At 40.1% G+C, this 15,603-nt stretch overlaps 1 protein-coding gene across 2 annotated transcripts in view; it reads left to right on the forward strand.

Moving 5' to 3' along the window:
- LOC139296771 (contactin-associated protein-like 4) overlaps positions 1 to 14,556 on the forward strand; it is an 85,099-nt gene extending 70,543 nt beyond the window's left edge. For both annotated transcript variants that reach the window (XM_070919283.1, XM_070919284.1), the window contains exons 18-24: positions 663 to 902; positions 3,257 to 3,481; positions 5,211 to 5,344; positions 8,325 to 8,412; positions 11,707 to 11,925; positions 13,485 to 13,556; positions 14,360 to 14,556. In XM_070919283.1, the coding sequence (XP_070775384.1) occupies positions 663 to 902; positions 3,257 to 3,481; positions 5,211 to 5,344; positions 8,325 to 8,412; positions 11,707 to 11,925; positions 13,485 to 13,556; positions 14,360 to 14,556 (1,175 nt within the window). The remainder of the gene's footprint in view (positions 1 to 662; positions 903 to 3,256; positions 3,482 to 5,210; positions 5,345 to 8,324; positions 8,413 to 11,706; positions 11,926 to 13,484; positions 13,557 to 14,359) is intronic.
- Positions 14,557 to 15,603: the final 1,047 nt, after the last annotated feature.

Here is a 15,603-nt window from a genome sequence, read left to right on the forward strand (position 1 = left end):
AAAAGCTGCTGCTGCTGCTGAACAGTAGGAAGTTGTCAGCTTTGAAGGCTGAGCGCAAAATGCTGAACTATTTCAATTGCTGTGCTATCACATATGAGGGTTGAGGAAGTGTGTGTGCAAAGATGGACATATTTTATCTTCAGGTTTGTAGATTAAAAAAATATGACAAATTGCACGTGAGGTGATGGAGGTGGATGGGAATATATAGACATGACCATATACACAGACAGTAATTGAGAAAGGCAGCCAACCACCTAGTTAGCCAGTCAGCAGCTAGAATGACGCCATACAGACAGACCTAAAGGCAGCTGATGAAAGTTATGTCTCCGATTCAGTTTTCCACCTACAGCTTGTTGCCTCATTGCTGTTTAATCATTGTGTCACTTCATCAGAAGAGTGTTGACAGTTTGGAGCTTCTGGCGGAGCAGAGCGACATGTGGATCTGCTGTAGATGACAGAAGGAGGAGAAGTGAAAAACTAGTGAGAAAGAAAACATACGGCCTTGTCAACACACAAAGAAATAAAAGAAAGGCTGGGACAAAGAGGACAGAGTGTGCTGGTGTGTTGGAGTAGATCCTTAGCTGTCACCTCTTTGGTCTGGGAACGAATGTCTAAAATGTAAATGCTCGTGCTGACGTCCTTCCTGTTTCCTGTGTTGTCAGGAGGCACAGCGTCCAGGCAGAAGGGCTTTCGGGGCTGTATTCGCTCCCTGCAGCTGAACGGCGTCACCCTGGACCTGGAGGAGAGGGCGAGGATCACACCCGGGGTTCGACACGGCTGCCCGGGTCACTGCAGCAGCTACGGCTCGTTCTGCCAGAACCAGGGCCGCTGTGTGGAGAGAGTCAACGGCTTCCACTGCGACTGCGGCCTGTCAGCCTACACTGGAGTCTTCTGCCATACAGGTGCACACATATACGTACTGCAGAGGTGTAGGCAAGTCATACTAGCCAATTTCCATATGTTGGTTTCCTTTGGCTGGGGAATTTTCTCACTTTGGAGGTGACTTTGAGGTGTTTCAAATGTATTTGGAAGAAGAATGTAAGGAGAATATTAGTTCTCTATCTATTGGGCTTTTTTCACAGCAGCATGTCACATCCTATAAGATAGGTAATGGTGTCCCGCAGAGTTTTCTCAAAAACAAAAAGTTCTGTTTATGTTTAGTGTTACTCACAAAAATGCATTCTGTGTATATCGTTGATGTGCTGAATGTATTTCCTTCCTTTTAAAACATTTGTAAAGCTGTAAATCTTGCATTCATATCCATGTTTACTTGCTAGAAGGCTCCTCCTTCACCGTCTTCGTTTGCGCATTGCTATATTTCTTTGTGTCTTACCACAACCAATTGCGCGGAAAAGCATAAGATGAATCCCAAGAGTGTGTATCACGTTGCCCTCATGCTCACACAATTGTGTGAAACGAAGAAAATTTGCTCTATTGTGCTTCTAGTTGTCAGAGTACCTTTAAGTTCTGCGGACAAAGTCGCCACAGTCTTTATAAAGCTGAAGCTATTAAGAAGGTTTGTTCTATCTTATATTTCTCTTCAGCTCGAACATTGATGGTGCCACCTACCTTGACCTGTCTCTATGAGACCCATCTAACCACTTTACAGCATGCTGCACAGTGTCACATCATGCCTCCATCCCCTCCTCTTTACATTACATTTACTGCAGTTCACTCGTATATCTCAACCTCCAAGGTCACAGCTGTTTGGATGTTACAGAATGAAACAGTAGGAGTCCTTCACTGTGCAGATGAATCCTGAACGTCTGTGTCTCCAGCCATTTTGTGCACATAGGCAGTCTATAGGACAGCTAATTGGATATGTTCTCATAATGTACTTTACAAAACTCAAAGGATGGGAACGCGAATAAAAATAAACACAAGATAAGAAGACGAGACGGAGACTGCTGTTCAGAACGACCAAGTGTGGGTGTTTTTCTGCTGCTGTCTAAAGGTTAAGAATCCATATCATTCCAGTGAACCTTTTACTGCACTTAACACTCATCAAGAAGTACTTAGTTACCATGTGACATCAAAGGTCTCATGCAAATAGTGTCTGTTTGATGTGTGGAAGTCTATTTAAGTCCTGCGTTTGATGTTAAATGCATTGCACTAATAATGCGTCATCACATTGAACTTTATGTCTGGGTTCACTAAGGGGACTATCTTTGCCCTCTTCCCAACAACTACTGGCATCTGCTGTACTTATTGGGGTCTACGTCAGCAGGCGGAGGCACAGAAAGTGAATTTTAATTGCTTTGAGGCATGTGTGAAATACTGCATGGATATAGCTGTGTAAACTTGTTCTTGTAATTAGTATAAAGGTTTTCTTGTCTTGCTTTTGTGTTGGTATTTTGAGAACAGCCTTGTGTGGCGATGTCAGAGTTGTTTAGATGCTGTAAATATCTTATTGAGCTAAAATAACCCTGAGCAATTTATTATAATATTGAAACAAAGTGACTTGTGCTCTGCCAGGGAAACAATTATTCTCTTCCTGGTAATATTGACCAATAATTCTACTGGATGAAAAACAAAAGAGATGCTGCAAATTGAAATAAATGGTGTTCATGCAGGATAAAAAGTCAATGCATTCCACTTCCAAGAAATCTATTCATAAAACTAAACCAAGTAATGAACGTAATGACTTGCTGCTGTTAGAGCAATGAACCGCAGTAGCATTTTAATCCTGCTGAGTTTCAGTTCTTGTCCTCCATAGAATAACTGTAGGAGAAAGGCCAGAAGAAGAACATCTATGGTCGCGTATGGGAAAGTCTCTTTGGGCGTGGTTCAAATAAACTCAGTCAGAGTTCAAATCAGTCAGAGTTCAAATCAACCAACTAACTAGCCTCTTTGTGAATAAGAGGGAGTAAAATCCCTAAAATATAAATGTAAAAGTAATGTAAAAACAAGAAAGAAAGTACTGAAGTCTGCTTCCTTGATGAAAAATCAATGGCAGTGCTCTTGTTCTGAAAACATCAAAAAGCCTCAATTTATCTTTCAAGGTTCAAGAGGTTTGAATGTGTTTGTAGTCTGCATGAGTCAATGGACAAAAATGAAAGCTTTATGATGCAGTATTTTTTTTGTCAGAGTTCCCGATGATATCTTTGATCTCAGTGTGACTCCATTGTTTTCAAAGAACACCTTGTTTTATACATCTTGAGAAGCTTTCATTTTTCCATTTCTGATATTGACAAATGAAAGTCTATACTCTACTCTATACTCTGTAACCTGTAACTGGCTGTCGCTCTTCCTCCAGAGGTGTCGGCCAGCTTCAAGTCTGGGACGTCCGTCAGCTACACCTTCAAGGAGCCGTACGAGTTGAGCAGGAACAGCAGCGCCCTGCCGTCCTCCATCTACTCTGACATGACGCTGAGAGGAGAGAACGTCTCCCTGAGCTTCAGGACGAACCAGAGTCCTGCTGTGCTGTTCTACGTCAGCTCCTACTACAGAGAGTACCTGGCCCTGCTCATCAACAAGCACGGTGAGCAGGCTTTTATTTTGAAGGGGTTTGTTTATGTGGCGGATGTTCTTGAGGTGGAGGGTCTTATTTTCTTTTTAAATCGTCATGTCTACCTTGACTTCTCTTTCCTGCAGCTTTGATTTAGAAGATTGCATTTTGAATATTTGGTGCATCACTTTTTATGAAAAGCCTCTTAAACACCTCTCCTCCTCCACCCTTTGTCTGCCCTCCTTCAGACTTCAGGTTGCATGTCCTATTTATGAAAAGCTTCTTATAATCTTATTTTCCTGTTTGCCTCCTTCTCCCTTGAAGTCTTCTTTCACCTCCTTTTTCAAATTCTTACTCTCCCCCATTCCTCCTCTTATAGTTAATTACATCTTAACTTCCATTTTCCTTCTTGGTTGTTGCTCTTCCTTCTTTTATATTATTTAAAAATCTTGTCAAGACTTTTCCTTAATCCCTCAACTTTTTTCAATTACTTTTCTCTCTTCCTCAGCTCCTCCCAGCCTCTCACCTTACCTCTCCTCCCCTCTTCCTCACATACTCTCTCTCATTCCTGTCATCTTCTCCTGATATCGACCTCTCCTCATTTCCTTCTTCCTCTCTCCTCCTCCTCCTCATCCTCTCCTCTGCTCTGTAGCTTTACCAGATCTGTCAGGATCTGTCAGGATCTTTCCTCTCTCTGGATTCACCCTGTCAGCCTCTACTGCCTTTTAATCCGTCCAGCCGGGCCGGTTATTATGTTTTGTCTCAGGCTGGAAATAAAAGGTGTTCTCTGGTCTTATCACTGAGACCTGATGAGTGATGCTGAGGGAATAAAGGTCTGCTGGGCTGCTAATGGGTGGCGGGTCAGTGTGCCGCTGAATAAAACAGCAGAAAACTTGCAGATGTGTTTTATAAACTTTGAAATAATCATGTTGGGAGTTTGGCTTTTAAGAGTAGTCGGAGGCACTTTGAATTTAAAATGACATTTTCAGCATCCAGGAGTCTAATAAAATCAGCACTTTGCTGCTAGATTAGCTGTAAATGGATTTCTCCTGGTGTTAATGAGTCAGAGAAAGCTGATGGACAGCAGGGCATTAAGGTCTCATTTTGACCGTGGAGTCGTCAGGTAGATGCACTTAAACTGAAATGTCCAATTAAATCCCAGGCAGCTTTCTCTTGTTCGGCTCATTTCTTTTCCCCCTCTACTGCAGTTAAACCTCCTCATTACAAACACAGAAATCCCTTGTCAATCACTGAAGGCCTGTTTTCAAGAATAGATCATAGAGCAACAGCCTACTGGAGGAGTTCTTACATCAAATAGCATAATTATTTCTTCTTGGTATATAAACCTTTGTAATAAAAAGAAGAACATAATGAATCATAATCATGTAATGTTCTTTATGGGATTAATTACTATATTTGAAAAGTATAATAAATGTTAATATGTATGCATTTGAAGGACGGCGTCCTTCTAAAAGTCTTAAAAGCCCAAACATCACAGGGTTTTCATTAAATCTACTCTTAATCCTCCAAATATTAGTAAAATTAATTAGATTTGGAGTTGTGTTGTTAGTAGGGAATTAACTCCTAATCCTCTTAATATGGAAAGTTTCATTGACTCAGATACTCATCATTCAGATTTATCAGTGAAGTGAAAAATACATCCTTAAAAATAAGATAAGAAAAGATTAGAGAAGACGACCTGGATGTTTTCATCAAGAGAAAAAGTTTAAATTGGAAAAACTTTGCGTGTGTGTGTGTGAAGATAAGCTGGAGGTGAGATACAAGCTGGACGGCAGCAGAGATGCTGAAGTGTTGAGGAGCAGAGTGAAGAGTCTGGCCAACGGACAGCTGCACACCGTTACCATCAGCAGACTGACAGACTCTGTGTCTGTGCAGGTAACTATACACACACACACCGTATAATTATACCTGTTGGTACAGAGAGTTGAATGAATACACAATACTATATTTTGGGAGATTGGCCTTAAGTGTATGGAAGCATGTAGATGACAAAATTGAGAGTGAGGATGAAATTGTGAACGTTATAGATAATTTGAGCCTGCAAAAGGACTTGTTGTTTAACAACATATTAGCCATAAATAAAGCTTTTCTAGCTCGTAATTATCAAAACCGCTCACTCTCACTTCTGGCAGTCTCAAACTGAGAGCCGAGCTTAATTTGTTCTTTGGTTTGAAGGGCCATCTGTTGGACTCTTTACTTCTCTTTTCAAAATAAAAGCTGTGACAGTGATATTTTTAACCACCAGATGGACACAAAGAACAATATGGTCTAAAAATTAAAAAATTAAAAAGATGTTGATTGGTACGTACCCGAGCACATTGTATATTCAGGGTTTCCATCACTACGCAGACTTTGAAAAACTTCCAGATGTTGGCAGGTCCTGTTACAACTTGTTTGTCAGAAATGGTCACACACTCTTGCAATCTCAAGTGCCCAGAACAGGCAAAAAACAGCAGGAGTTGATGTTGGTTATAATATATTCCAACAATTTCCACCCAGTTTCAAGATGAAAAAAGAGCCCAACCACTCCTGCAGCATAATCCAGTTTTCCATCCACGTGCTCAGTATGTTCCAAAGACAACGCTCCAAAATATGGCTAAAAACACAGTGGGCTGTTAAAGTTTTTGATTATCGACCAGTCTCGTTTTGTGCAACAAACATTTACAGCTAGTCAAACCAGTGACAAATGAAAGCTGTCTATTCTGCCATATTTTGGCATAGATTTCCATTGTCACTGACATGATGCCAAACTGAACAGCCGCTGTTGTAATGAAATTACCAAATTTTAACAACCACCTTCAAAGTCTGCTGCTGATGACTACTGATACTTGACTGATAGCCATGATAACTTAAACCATATAGCTGTACATGGTCTCCTTCCATTCTGTACCTTCTCCTTCTGTGGAAACAGGGGCAGTAGTTCTTAATGGATGGAAACAGTGTGTTACTTGTGTCAAAGTTTTACCAATTTCCCACAAAAATAGTGAAGTTTTGGGCACATGGCATTTAAAAGTATTTATTTTCCCACTTTTGAGATAATAAATCACCTGCTGTCGCTCAAGATACCAAAATGTTACAATACTAGAACTAATGATCTACCAGAGACACATGGTAGGTCACATATGTGGGCGTTTGTTCCCTCCTTTTTTACTGATTAAAATGATACACGAACAGAGTCCCTTCTCTACAGTGCTGTGTTGTTTCTCCCAGCCATAATAAAGGCCAGTGATGACAGCAGAGCTACGGCAGGGCAGCAGAGACAAACTACACATTTGAGGAGCTTCAGATAAAATATGAAGCGTCTCGTATCTCATATCTGGATCTACTGAATGTCTTATCTTGTTAACAACAGCCTCAGATGATATATGAGGCTAACTTCATCTAACCAGGAGCCAGCAGCCTGAATGCCTGTATAATTACCAACACCCTGAGATGAAACACAAGGTGACCTCGTCTTGCATGGGTGCAGCCTCCTGATTCACTGTGTTGTGAGGCTCCAGTGAAATAGGAGGTGCATCTCATCTTGCCAGTTTCCATCACTTTGAATCATTATATTGTTAGCACCATACTCCAGGGACATCAGGTGAACCTCAGTGTGCCATTTCCTGATGGCCAGCAGCCCACAGTCTCCCCACTAGTCTCACAAGTGGACAGTATCATATCCTCTCCCCTGAGCCGATGTCCAATTGAAAAATGACTCACTGGAGCCTAAATCACTCTGGGCTACCAATACACAGTGTCCTCTGTTTTCATACTGTTGTCATGGAGGCCAGTGCTCAGTGTTTTCCTCCTGTTGATCTCACATCATGCTCCAGTTAGTCCACTCTGTCCGGACACCAGAGGAGAAACATTTCAGGTTATAGTATGATATGATATAATATAATGTACGAAAATAAATCATATAAATTTAAAGCAATGAAAACTGGAGCTTTTTTTTTTTTTCCAAATATCAGCCATTTTATTTATTTCTTCATGAGCACAAGACTAATATTAGTAATATTAATATTATCTGCAGAAGAAGTTTTACTCCATTTATATGTGTATGTGTCAGATGTTTTTTGTTTTTTTAAACATCTACGTTTTAAAATGTATGGTGAGATCTAGAGGGACATGTACTAAGTCTTTAACTTGAGTGAAGAGTTAACAGATGAAGATTGTGCACATGTATTTGCACCTACAAGCTAATACACATTTATTCAAGTCCAACTCACCCCACTTTAAGTTCAGTTTGAACACTTCAGGGACTGCAACTCTCATTTCACACATCATTGCTGAGCCACAGAATTACATGACATGAAATATATATAGATAAACAGAAATGTTTCATCCAAGGGCCAGAGTTAATGTTTAAGACATGCAGGTGTGATTTCACAGCACTAAACATCACATCTGTAATTAGGTTAAGAAAATAAAACTGTTATTTTAATCAGTGTTTCAAGTCAAGTAATTGACACACTTGTTGAAGTAATCAGTGTTTAAAACTCCTACTTATGAAGTCAAATGCTAAAAGTAAAATATTAGACGAACATTTAGTATCTCTTCAAGCTTTGATGTTTTAGTTTGAAACTTCAGTTTTGGCTCTGGTTGCTTTCCTCTCCACAGCCACATGGCGAGACTCTTTGACATGAAACAAAAGGGAATAAAGGGAAAGCTGATCACTGTTCTAAAAGTTCAACTATAAATGAATGGAGTTCCAAATTCAGATAACACCACGGTTTTTGACTTCTACACTGAGAAAATAATGGCACGAAAGTCAAACTCAGTCTTTTAAAGTTCGTTTTTATTGAATTAGTCTGGTGAGGCGACAAAAAAGTTTTACCCACAATTAATAACAGAAATATGTTGGTTGTTTCAGATTGACCAAAATGCCAGAGAAGACTTCAACCTGACATCTGACGGAGAATTCAACGCCATCAAGTCGCTGGTGTTGGGCAAAGTGCACGGTAAGTGAGGAGGCAGTAAAAGCTCTTGACAAGGTTTTTTTAGTTAGAGGGCACTCAGACTCAAAACTCATTTGAACAACAGCTCTGAGATGACTGGCCTCATCCAACACTGAAGCATTGGAAAGAAAATGTAGCCAAATCTGTTAGCACTCAGTATGATATATTTTCATCTTAGTGCTAAGTAGTGCTGAGTCAAGATGTAAACAGAAAACTACTTCAGCAGAGAGTGAAGTTGGATTTAGCCACATAATTTAAAGGTTCTTGTGTTACACTTTAAACTGAGGTGTAGAGTTGATGCTGATGCTGTCAGACACGTGCTTGATTACTGCAGGAACCACAACTTTCTCTATAGCTCAGATCACTGTTACCCAGTTATTTGATTATCGTTAATGTCATAAAGACATGACTTCAGATCGCCCTGATTGTCTTAACTTAAAAACATTTCACTTTCTAATGGTAATGAGAAGAGACTGATAAGAAGAAAGGACTAAAGTTTGCAGTGAACCTGCAAAGTTAACTAAAATTAAATGTGTGCAAGAAAGGCATGGTGATATGACCTAAACTCTATATCATAATAAATTGTCAATAATTTACTCTGATAACAACAAATACCTTATTAAATACAGTATGACGGGTTAGATCTTCTGGATGAGACTGTGAGCTGATTGGTTTGTTCAAGAGTAACTTAACACCCTCTGAAAGTTTTTGAAAGTTTTTGTTTTTAACTTCTCACCTCTTGTAGTGCTGTAGTGATGTACAGGTGTACTCCAGGAGGCTGACATCGGTGACATCACCGTTGGCTGTGGTCACAGGTGCAACAAAGCACGCTCCTGACCACACCCATCAAAGATGCTGGCTGTGGTCAGAGGAGAAACGAGCTTGAATTTAGGTCGTTAGAGATGCATAATGTTGGTTATTAAATACATTTGAGTTATTGTCCAGTCTTAATCCAGGGAGTCGGACTGTTTGGTCAAAGCTTTCCCTGACCTCACATAGCGTCTCCTCCTCACTCCCGTTACAGAAGTGAACAGGAGTCCATTTGATGGATCCCTTGTTGCAAAGTGTCACCAACCCAGGTTGTTTTACTGCCATGCTTTATCCATTTAGCTGTGTAGTCCTGGACAGGGACCTGTAACAGAGCCGGGGCGAGACAGTAATTGGCTCCGTCATGGCTCCATCAGAGACGGACTGAGATATAAGCTGTTAATAACATGAGGGGCTGAGAGGCTGCAGGCTGCAGGCACACCGCTCTGATAAAACAGAGACACAGCAACCGTACTGTCAGTTTAAAAGGAAACACATCAGCCATTAGCAGTAAAACATGAGTCGGCTATTTAAAATGGCTCTCATCAGTACCGTCAAGTCAGAAAATGCTTCTTTTATTTCTATTCTGGCATAAGAGAGTGCAGAAAACATGCAGCCGTTTGTTGTTGTTATTGTTGTTATGTGGTACTGCACATAATGTATTTTCAGACCGATATATTCCAGCAGTTTGTCAATATGTTGTACTGAATTTGAACCTTGTTAAAAAATGACATATCAACAGGTCTATTATTATTACTATTAATGTTTTTTGTTTTCACTGATATTCTGCAGTTTGTTGAGTTTCATATGTCTTGTGTGAGTGCTGAGCATTGCTGTGTTTGTCTATGTGAAGCCAACCTCAGAAAAATTTAATTGGATCCCACACATGCAAGCATTATTTTTCTTTTGATTAAATCAAACAGAGACTTTGACTGTTTCAAGCTGTAATTGATGTTTCAGAGGCTTTTTGTTTTACTCTCAGCGCTCAAAAATTTTAATTAATTGCATCTTTAGGCATGAAATTATCAAAATTAAAGTAACATTGCATGCGGAAATCAGTTGGTTAATTTCAAAACATATTGGTTTGTGGTTTTAGCCTTCAAACATCTGTCAAAACCTAATTTAGCACAATTTCATGATACACTAAATAAATCTACATTCTATGCGAGGCATGTTCACTACATGTCTTATGGAGTAACTAATACAAAACCTCCAAGATCTTTTGTCTTTTTGGATGTAAACCTGCAGCACGTTGTAACTCAGCTCAGTGTGTTTTAACCCCGTCATGTCAGCATGTGACCGGTCCTCCCCTCTGTCAAACCAGAGGCGGCAGAGAGTCAGATCAGGATCAGAAAAGCAGCAGGAAAGTGGATTTTCTGTCGTTTCCTGCCAACCCCGTCATCCATCAGCCTTACTAATGGACCCGGAAGGAATACAGAGAGACAGAAAGGGGGCGAGAGGTGATGGAGTGAAGAGTGTATCAGCTGAGAGGAGCTTACAGGCTGCAGCAATGTTTCCTGCTGCTCTCATCAACATGCAGATGTGTTCTGGTAAAACCACAGTCCCCTCTCTGTCATCTGAACAGACACTGATGCAGCTGTTTACAGCGGTGATGTCGGCTTTCACAGCTGCTGTTTACACTGCTGTGAAGGAGTGGAGGTGAATGATGAAGGGATTTAAGTCAATAAAGTGAACAGATAGAGGTGAGAGTGCACATCTGTGGAGTGACAGATGCAGACTGGAAGCTGAGTCATTGGCAGTCTGTCTGCTGTAATGAGGGCGGCGAGTGTCTGTATGTTTGTCATTCTTTCTGATTGGATGGTGATTCGCATTACGGATCCTGACATGATGTCAATTTGTGTCCTACTGCTGCACTCAATAGAGGAAACACACGATATATATATATATATATACATATATATATATAAACAAAGTACAACAGATAAACAGTATTGTCGTCAGCATAATGAATGAACGACATCAGTTAGAAATATCACACTGTTGTTCCCTAAAGGACTACTGAGTTTTTTGGAGCAAGATAATAAAACTCTTACCGACCAGAAGTCTTGCAGGATAACTGGAAGACTTGCCAGGATGTGAACTTCTGTCATGCTCTTCATTCCCATGTGTAGACAGACAATTACATCTACCTAAACATGTGTCACGGCCGGCCTAGATTTTCTTTTTAATATGTATATGTTTCATTTAATTCATCTTTTTATTAAGTCTGATATAGTAACGGCACACATATTCACCGGTTATGCAGTATTGAACGGACTGAGATTCTCCTCATCTGATGTGATACTATTTCACAATTCAATAACGTCTACTGGGAACAAAATCAAAAGACACTATCCAGGAAAACAGACACTTTATTCCATTTCCATTTACTTTTACAGAAAAAAGTTTAAGTTTAGTAACTTGTGGCTCTTTTATCCAGTTTACAGGAATGATACATATTCAACTCTCTCATTCCATTTCTTTCTACAGGGTCTGATGATTTGGATCCAGACCTGGCCAGGCTGGCGTCTCTCGGTTTTACCGGCTGTCTGTCGGTGGTCCACTTTAACTCCATCAGCCCTCTGAAAGCTGCCCTGCTCCACCCGGACACCAGCCCCGTCATCATCACCGGACCTTTAGTCCAGTCCAATTGCGGGTCCTTGGCTTCGGCCAATCCCTACGCAGCAGAGAACACACACCACCTGTCAGGTAAGAGGGCAGGAGTTGGTTAGGTCCTCGAAATTCAAAATCAAACTTGATATGATGTGAGGATACTAGTTAGGGTTACGTTTCTGTTTGTAGCAAATGTCACATGATATATCCAAAATGAGGTCAACTATGTTTTTCTGACTATTTATTTGTAGCGTAGAAACTTCTAATAGCTGTAGTCCTGCAAATTTGGTAAATCCTAGAAGTTACAAAGCAAGGTAACATGATAATCATAGACATAAGGCACATTGCATTAAAAAGTTCGAGACAAAAGACTGTATGTGGAAGTTCAGAGCTGGATGACTGGCTCTCTAATGTTCTCATTGTCATTGAATTTCATGAAAATCCCAAACCAACAATGAATTGCTCCAACTGAGAAATAATGCCTTTGTAATGTAGCCAAAGCCTGATGTATCTTATTCCTTTTATTCTGAGTCAATCCCACATATATAAATACACACAAAACACCAAAAGTTAAATAATCCTCTGCTGAAAATAGTCCCATTCTTTTAAAAAAGTCCAGTGCCCAGCCGTTTTACAATGATGTAACTATATTTAATAAGATTTACTTCTTCATTATGAACGAATGGGCCACAGAGTCGGAGAGTATTAAGAGACAGATTAATGCATTGTTTGGTTTTGTCTTTTCATGGGATTGGTTGACAATAACAATCGGCTTTATCCTTTAAGGACTACAGAAGAAGCCACAGTCAGTGCAGCCGACAGTGACAACAATGGTGCAGCCTTGTATGCCAGATTGAGTCATTAAAGCGTCTTTGGTTCACTTGTCAAGCCTGAAGCCCTTATTATGTAGCATCACAAGCTACACCGCTGCACTCATCCAGACTCGCTTTGGTATTTGCGTCTGCTAACACTTTAACTACAGTACAGCCGTTAGTTTGCGGAGTGAGCAATGGCAAAAAGCTAACAACACAGCTTTTATAGTTGTCATATCTAAAAATGAAATACTTGGGACAAATATTTTTCCACATCTTTTCAAAACAACAAGGACGTTTCTGATGACATTGTTTACTTGTAACTGATAGCATTACATTAGAAGTTGGTAGAGTAGAGTAGCATGCATCTTCTGTTGTCTCTTCATTTCTGTGTGTTGAAATTGCATGAAAGCTGCTTTTCCAGCTCATAGGGGGCTCATTAATCGCATATAGTATCGTCCTTGTTTTTTGGAGACTAAAGACAGCATGATCAATGCTTTAATTAATCTGGACCACAGAGGGGGAAGTCTCCTTTGGGATTTCCTTCCCCTGGGCTCGTTCTCATCCAGTTTGTGATGCTTTATTAGAGTCCTTTGGAGAGCTGATGTAGTATTCCCTGTTTACTCTGAATGATGTTCTGATCTTGTCTCTGGATATTTCTTCTGTCTCTTTCTTTCTTGTTTTCTTGTCTGTTCATTCGACTTTGTATGATTCCTGAATTTCTTTCGTACATCTTCTCTTCTGTTTCTGGGTGCCCTTTGGTTTTTCATTTTTGTTTTTTAATCTTTTCCCCCTCTTTCTTCCTCCTCTCCTTCACTACTTCTCTCTCTTTCTCTGCTGTAGACCAGTCTGGCTCAGTGGGTTCAGGTCAACCTTTAGTCAATGCCATCAGGACTGACTCAGCTCTGATTGGAGGTACTGAACCTTTTCACTGTAATTCACTGTACTGGAACCTGTCTCACCTTGTTTCACTGGTGTAACACCAGGATCTTTGGCTTTTGGTACACAGCAATCATACTGATTTTCATCTATCAAATGTTGATATTCAATATATTTGTTTGGTGCATTTTTCAACAAAGTGACAAAGATCAAGTTTGAAAGTTACGCGTCACCTTAGCTGGGGTGGAGAAAGTTGTGTGAACAGATGTTGAGCTCCAAGAAAGAATAAAGTGATGTGCCAGGCAAGAGTCCATTTAAAACTAATTTAAAACTTTGTTGCTTTGCCAGCACAGATTGATTCAAAGTGAAGACTGAAAAGGTTCAATCTATAATCATGTAGACAGAAGAGGTGAGACACAGAAAAGTCATTTAAAACTGTCCATTAAACTGGCCTGACTCTGTCTCAGTGCACAAAGGGCAGCTTGTCTAATTAAACCTATGCAGGAATGACTTGCTGATGGGAAAACTTTTTTGCTGTTATCTTAAAAAGCACGGTCTTTTTATAATGTAATGTTGTATGAAAATTGATTTCCGACGTATTTTGGAATTACAATTAAATGAAACCTGCCCTCATATTCCCAAATGTGCTCAACGGAGCAGAAGCGCTCAATAGATTCAAAAGATTTAAAATGATGTTCAATGAACTTGAAAGTTAGATTAGCCAGATAATCAAAACATTAGGAAATGAAATGTCAGCACAATGGAAGAAAAATAGGCATCTATGAGACAATTATCTGATATCTCAGTCTTTCACATCTTAATTGTCCTCTACCTTGCAGGTGTCATAGCAGTGGTGATCTTTGTGATTGTGACTGTCCTGGCGATAACTGCCAGATTCCTCTACCGGCGGAAAGAGACGTATCGAAACCAGGAAGTGAAGGGGGCCAAACAGGAGGACAGCCCAGATTTCCCTTTCAACAACCAGACTGACTCCCAGAATGTCTCCGGTGAAAACCCAAAGGAGTATTTCATTTAACTGGAGGCCTGATGACCTGATTAACTGGCGGTTTTTGGAGCAGAGGTTGCAGACGGGGGGCGTCCTGCCACGCCTCAGGGCTTTACACTGAACTCGGAGCCACTCAGACACTTCGCTGGAGGCTGTGGCTCCACAGCATGTCGAGGCAAAAAATAACAATTCACACAGTGTTGTCTATCTGTTGCTTTACTGTAAATTGTGAATATATTGATACAAACAGACAACAGTGTTGGACTTATGAGGTGTTGATATCCTTGTTTTAACTGTAAATATTAAAAAATGTAAATGTTGAATTAATGTCTTTGTAACAATCTCTGGCTAATGTCACTTATCGAAATGTTGGAAACAATGGAGGTATCAGTATTTTTAATGGTGTATGGATAGGGAAAATGTCAAGCTACACCCTTTTGTGGTTGGGTTTCTCTTGGAGAGAGATGGGTACTTTTATTTAGAAGTTCAGTCATCATACCTTTGGTTGTGATCATATGTTTTGGTCACCTACTAACCCTCCAGGGATATTTTACGATGTCCTCAACATCTCTCCCACTTACTTTTAACCCCTCCCTTTGAAGGTTTAACCATTCACATTGTAAGCTCTTTGGGAAAATAACTAAATAAATATACTGTATGTACTTCAGTGAGGGAGAATTTTATTTTACCATATTAAAGAAATTATACCAAATTTGAGCTAGAGATGAGCTGGTGAAAATCGTGGAATATTTAGCAGCAGAGGAGCCAGGTATTTTCCTCAGACTTGGTAGAGACCAAAAACAGAGTGAATATTGAGTTTGCGTTCACCAGGTGGCCAGAAACTTCAAATGAATGATAATGTTGCTCTGTAAATGCTGGATGTGTGTAAATATGCAACAAGTTTGCTGTATCTACTTAAAAAGGTGATGATATCTCAGTGTTGTTAACAACTTGTTTCTGCTGCCCCCAAGCAGATACTTTGACAGAAATACACCACAGTAACTGGTGTATCTGTTTACAGTGCAGCCAAACAAACTCACATTGTAGGAAAGCGTAGGAGGCAACCAACAGTGAAAA

This window comes from Enoplosus armatus, chromosome 14, assembly GCF_043641665.1.
Source record: "Enoplosus armatus isolate fEnoArm2 chromosome 14, fEnoArm2.hap1, whole genome shotgun sequence".
Lineage (NCBI taxonomy): Eukaryota > Metazoa > Chordata > Actinopteri > Centrarchiformes > Enoplosidae > Enoplosus > Enoplosus armatus.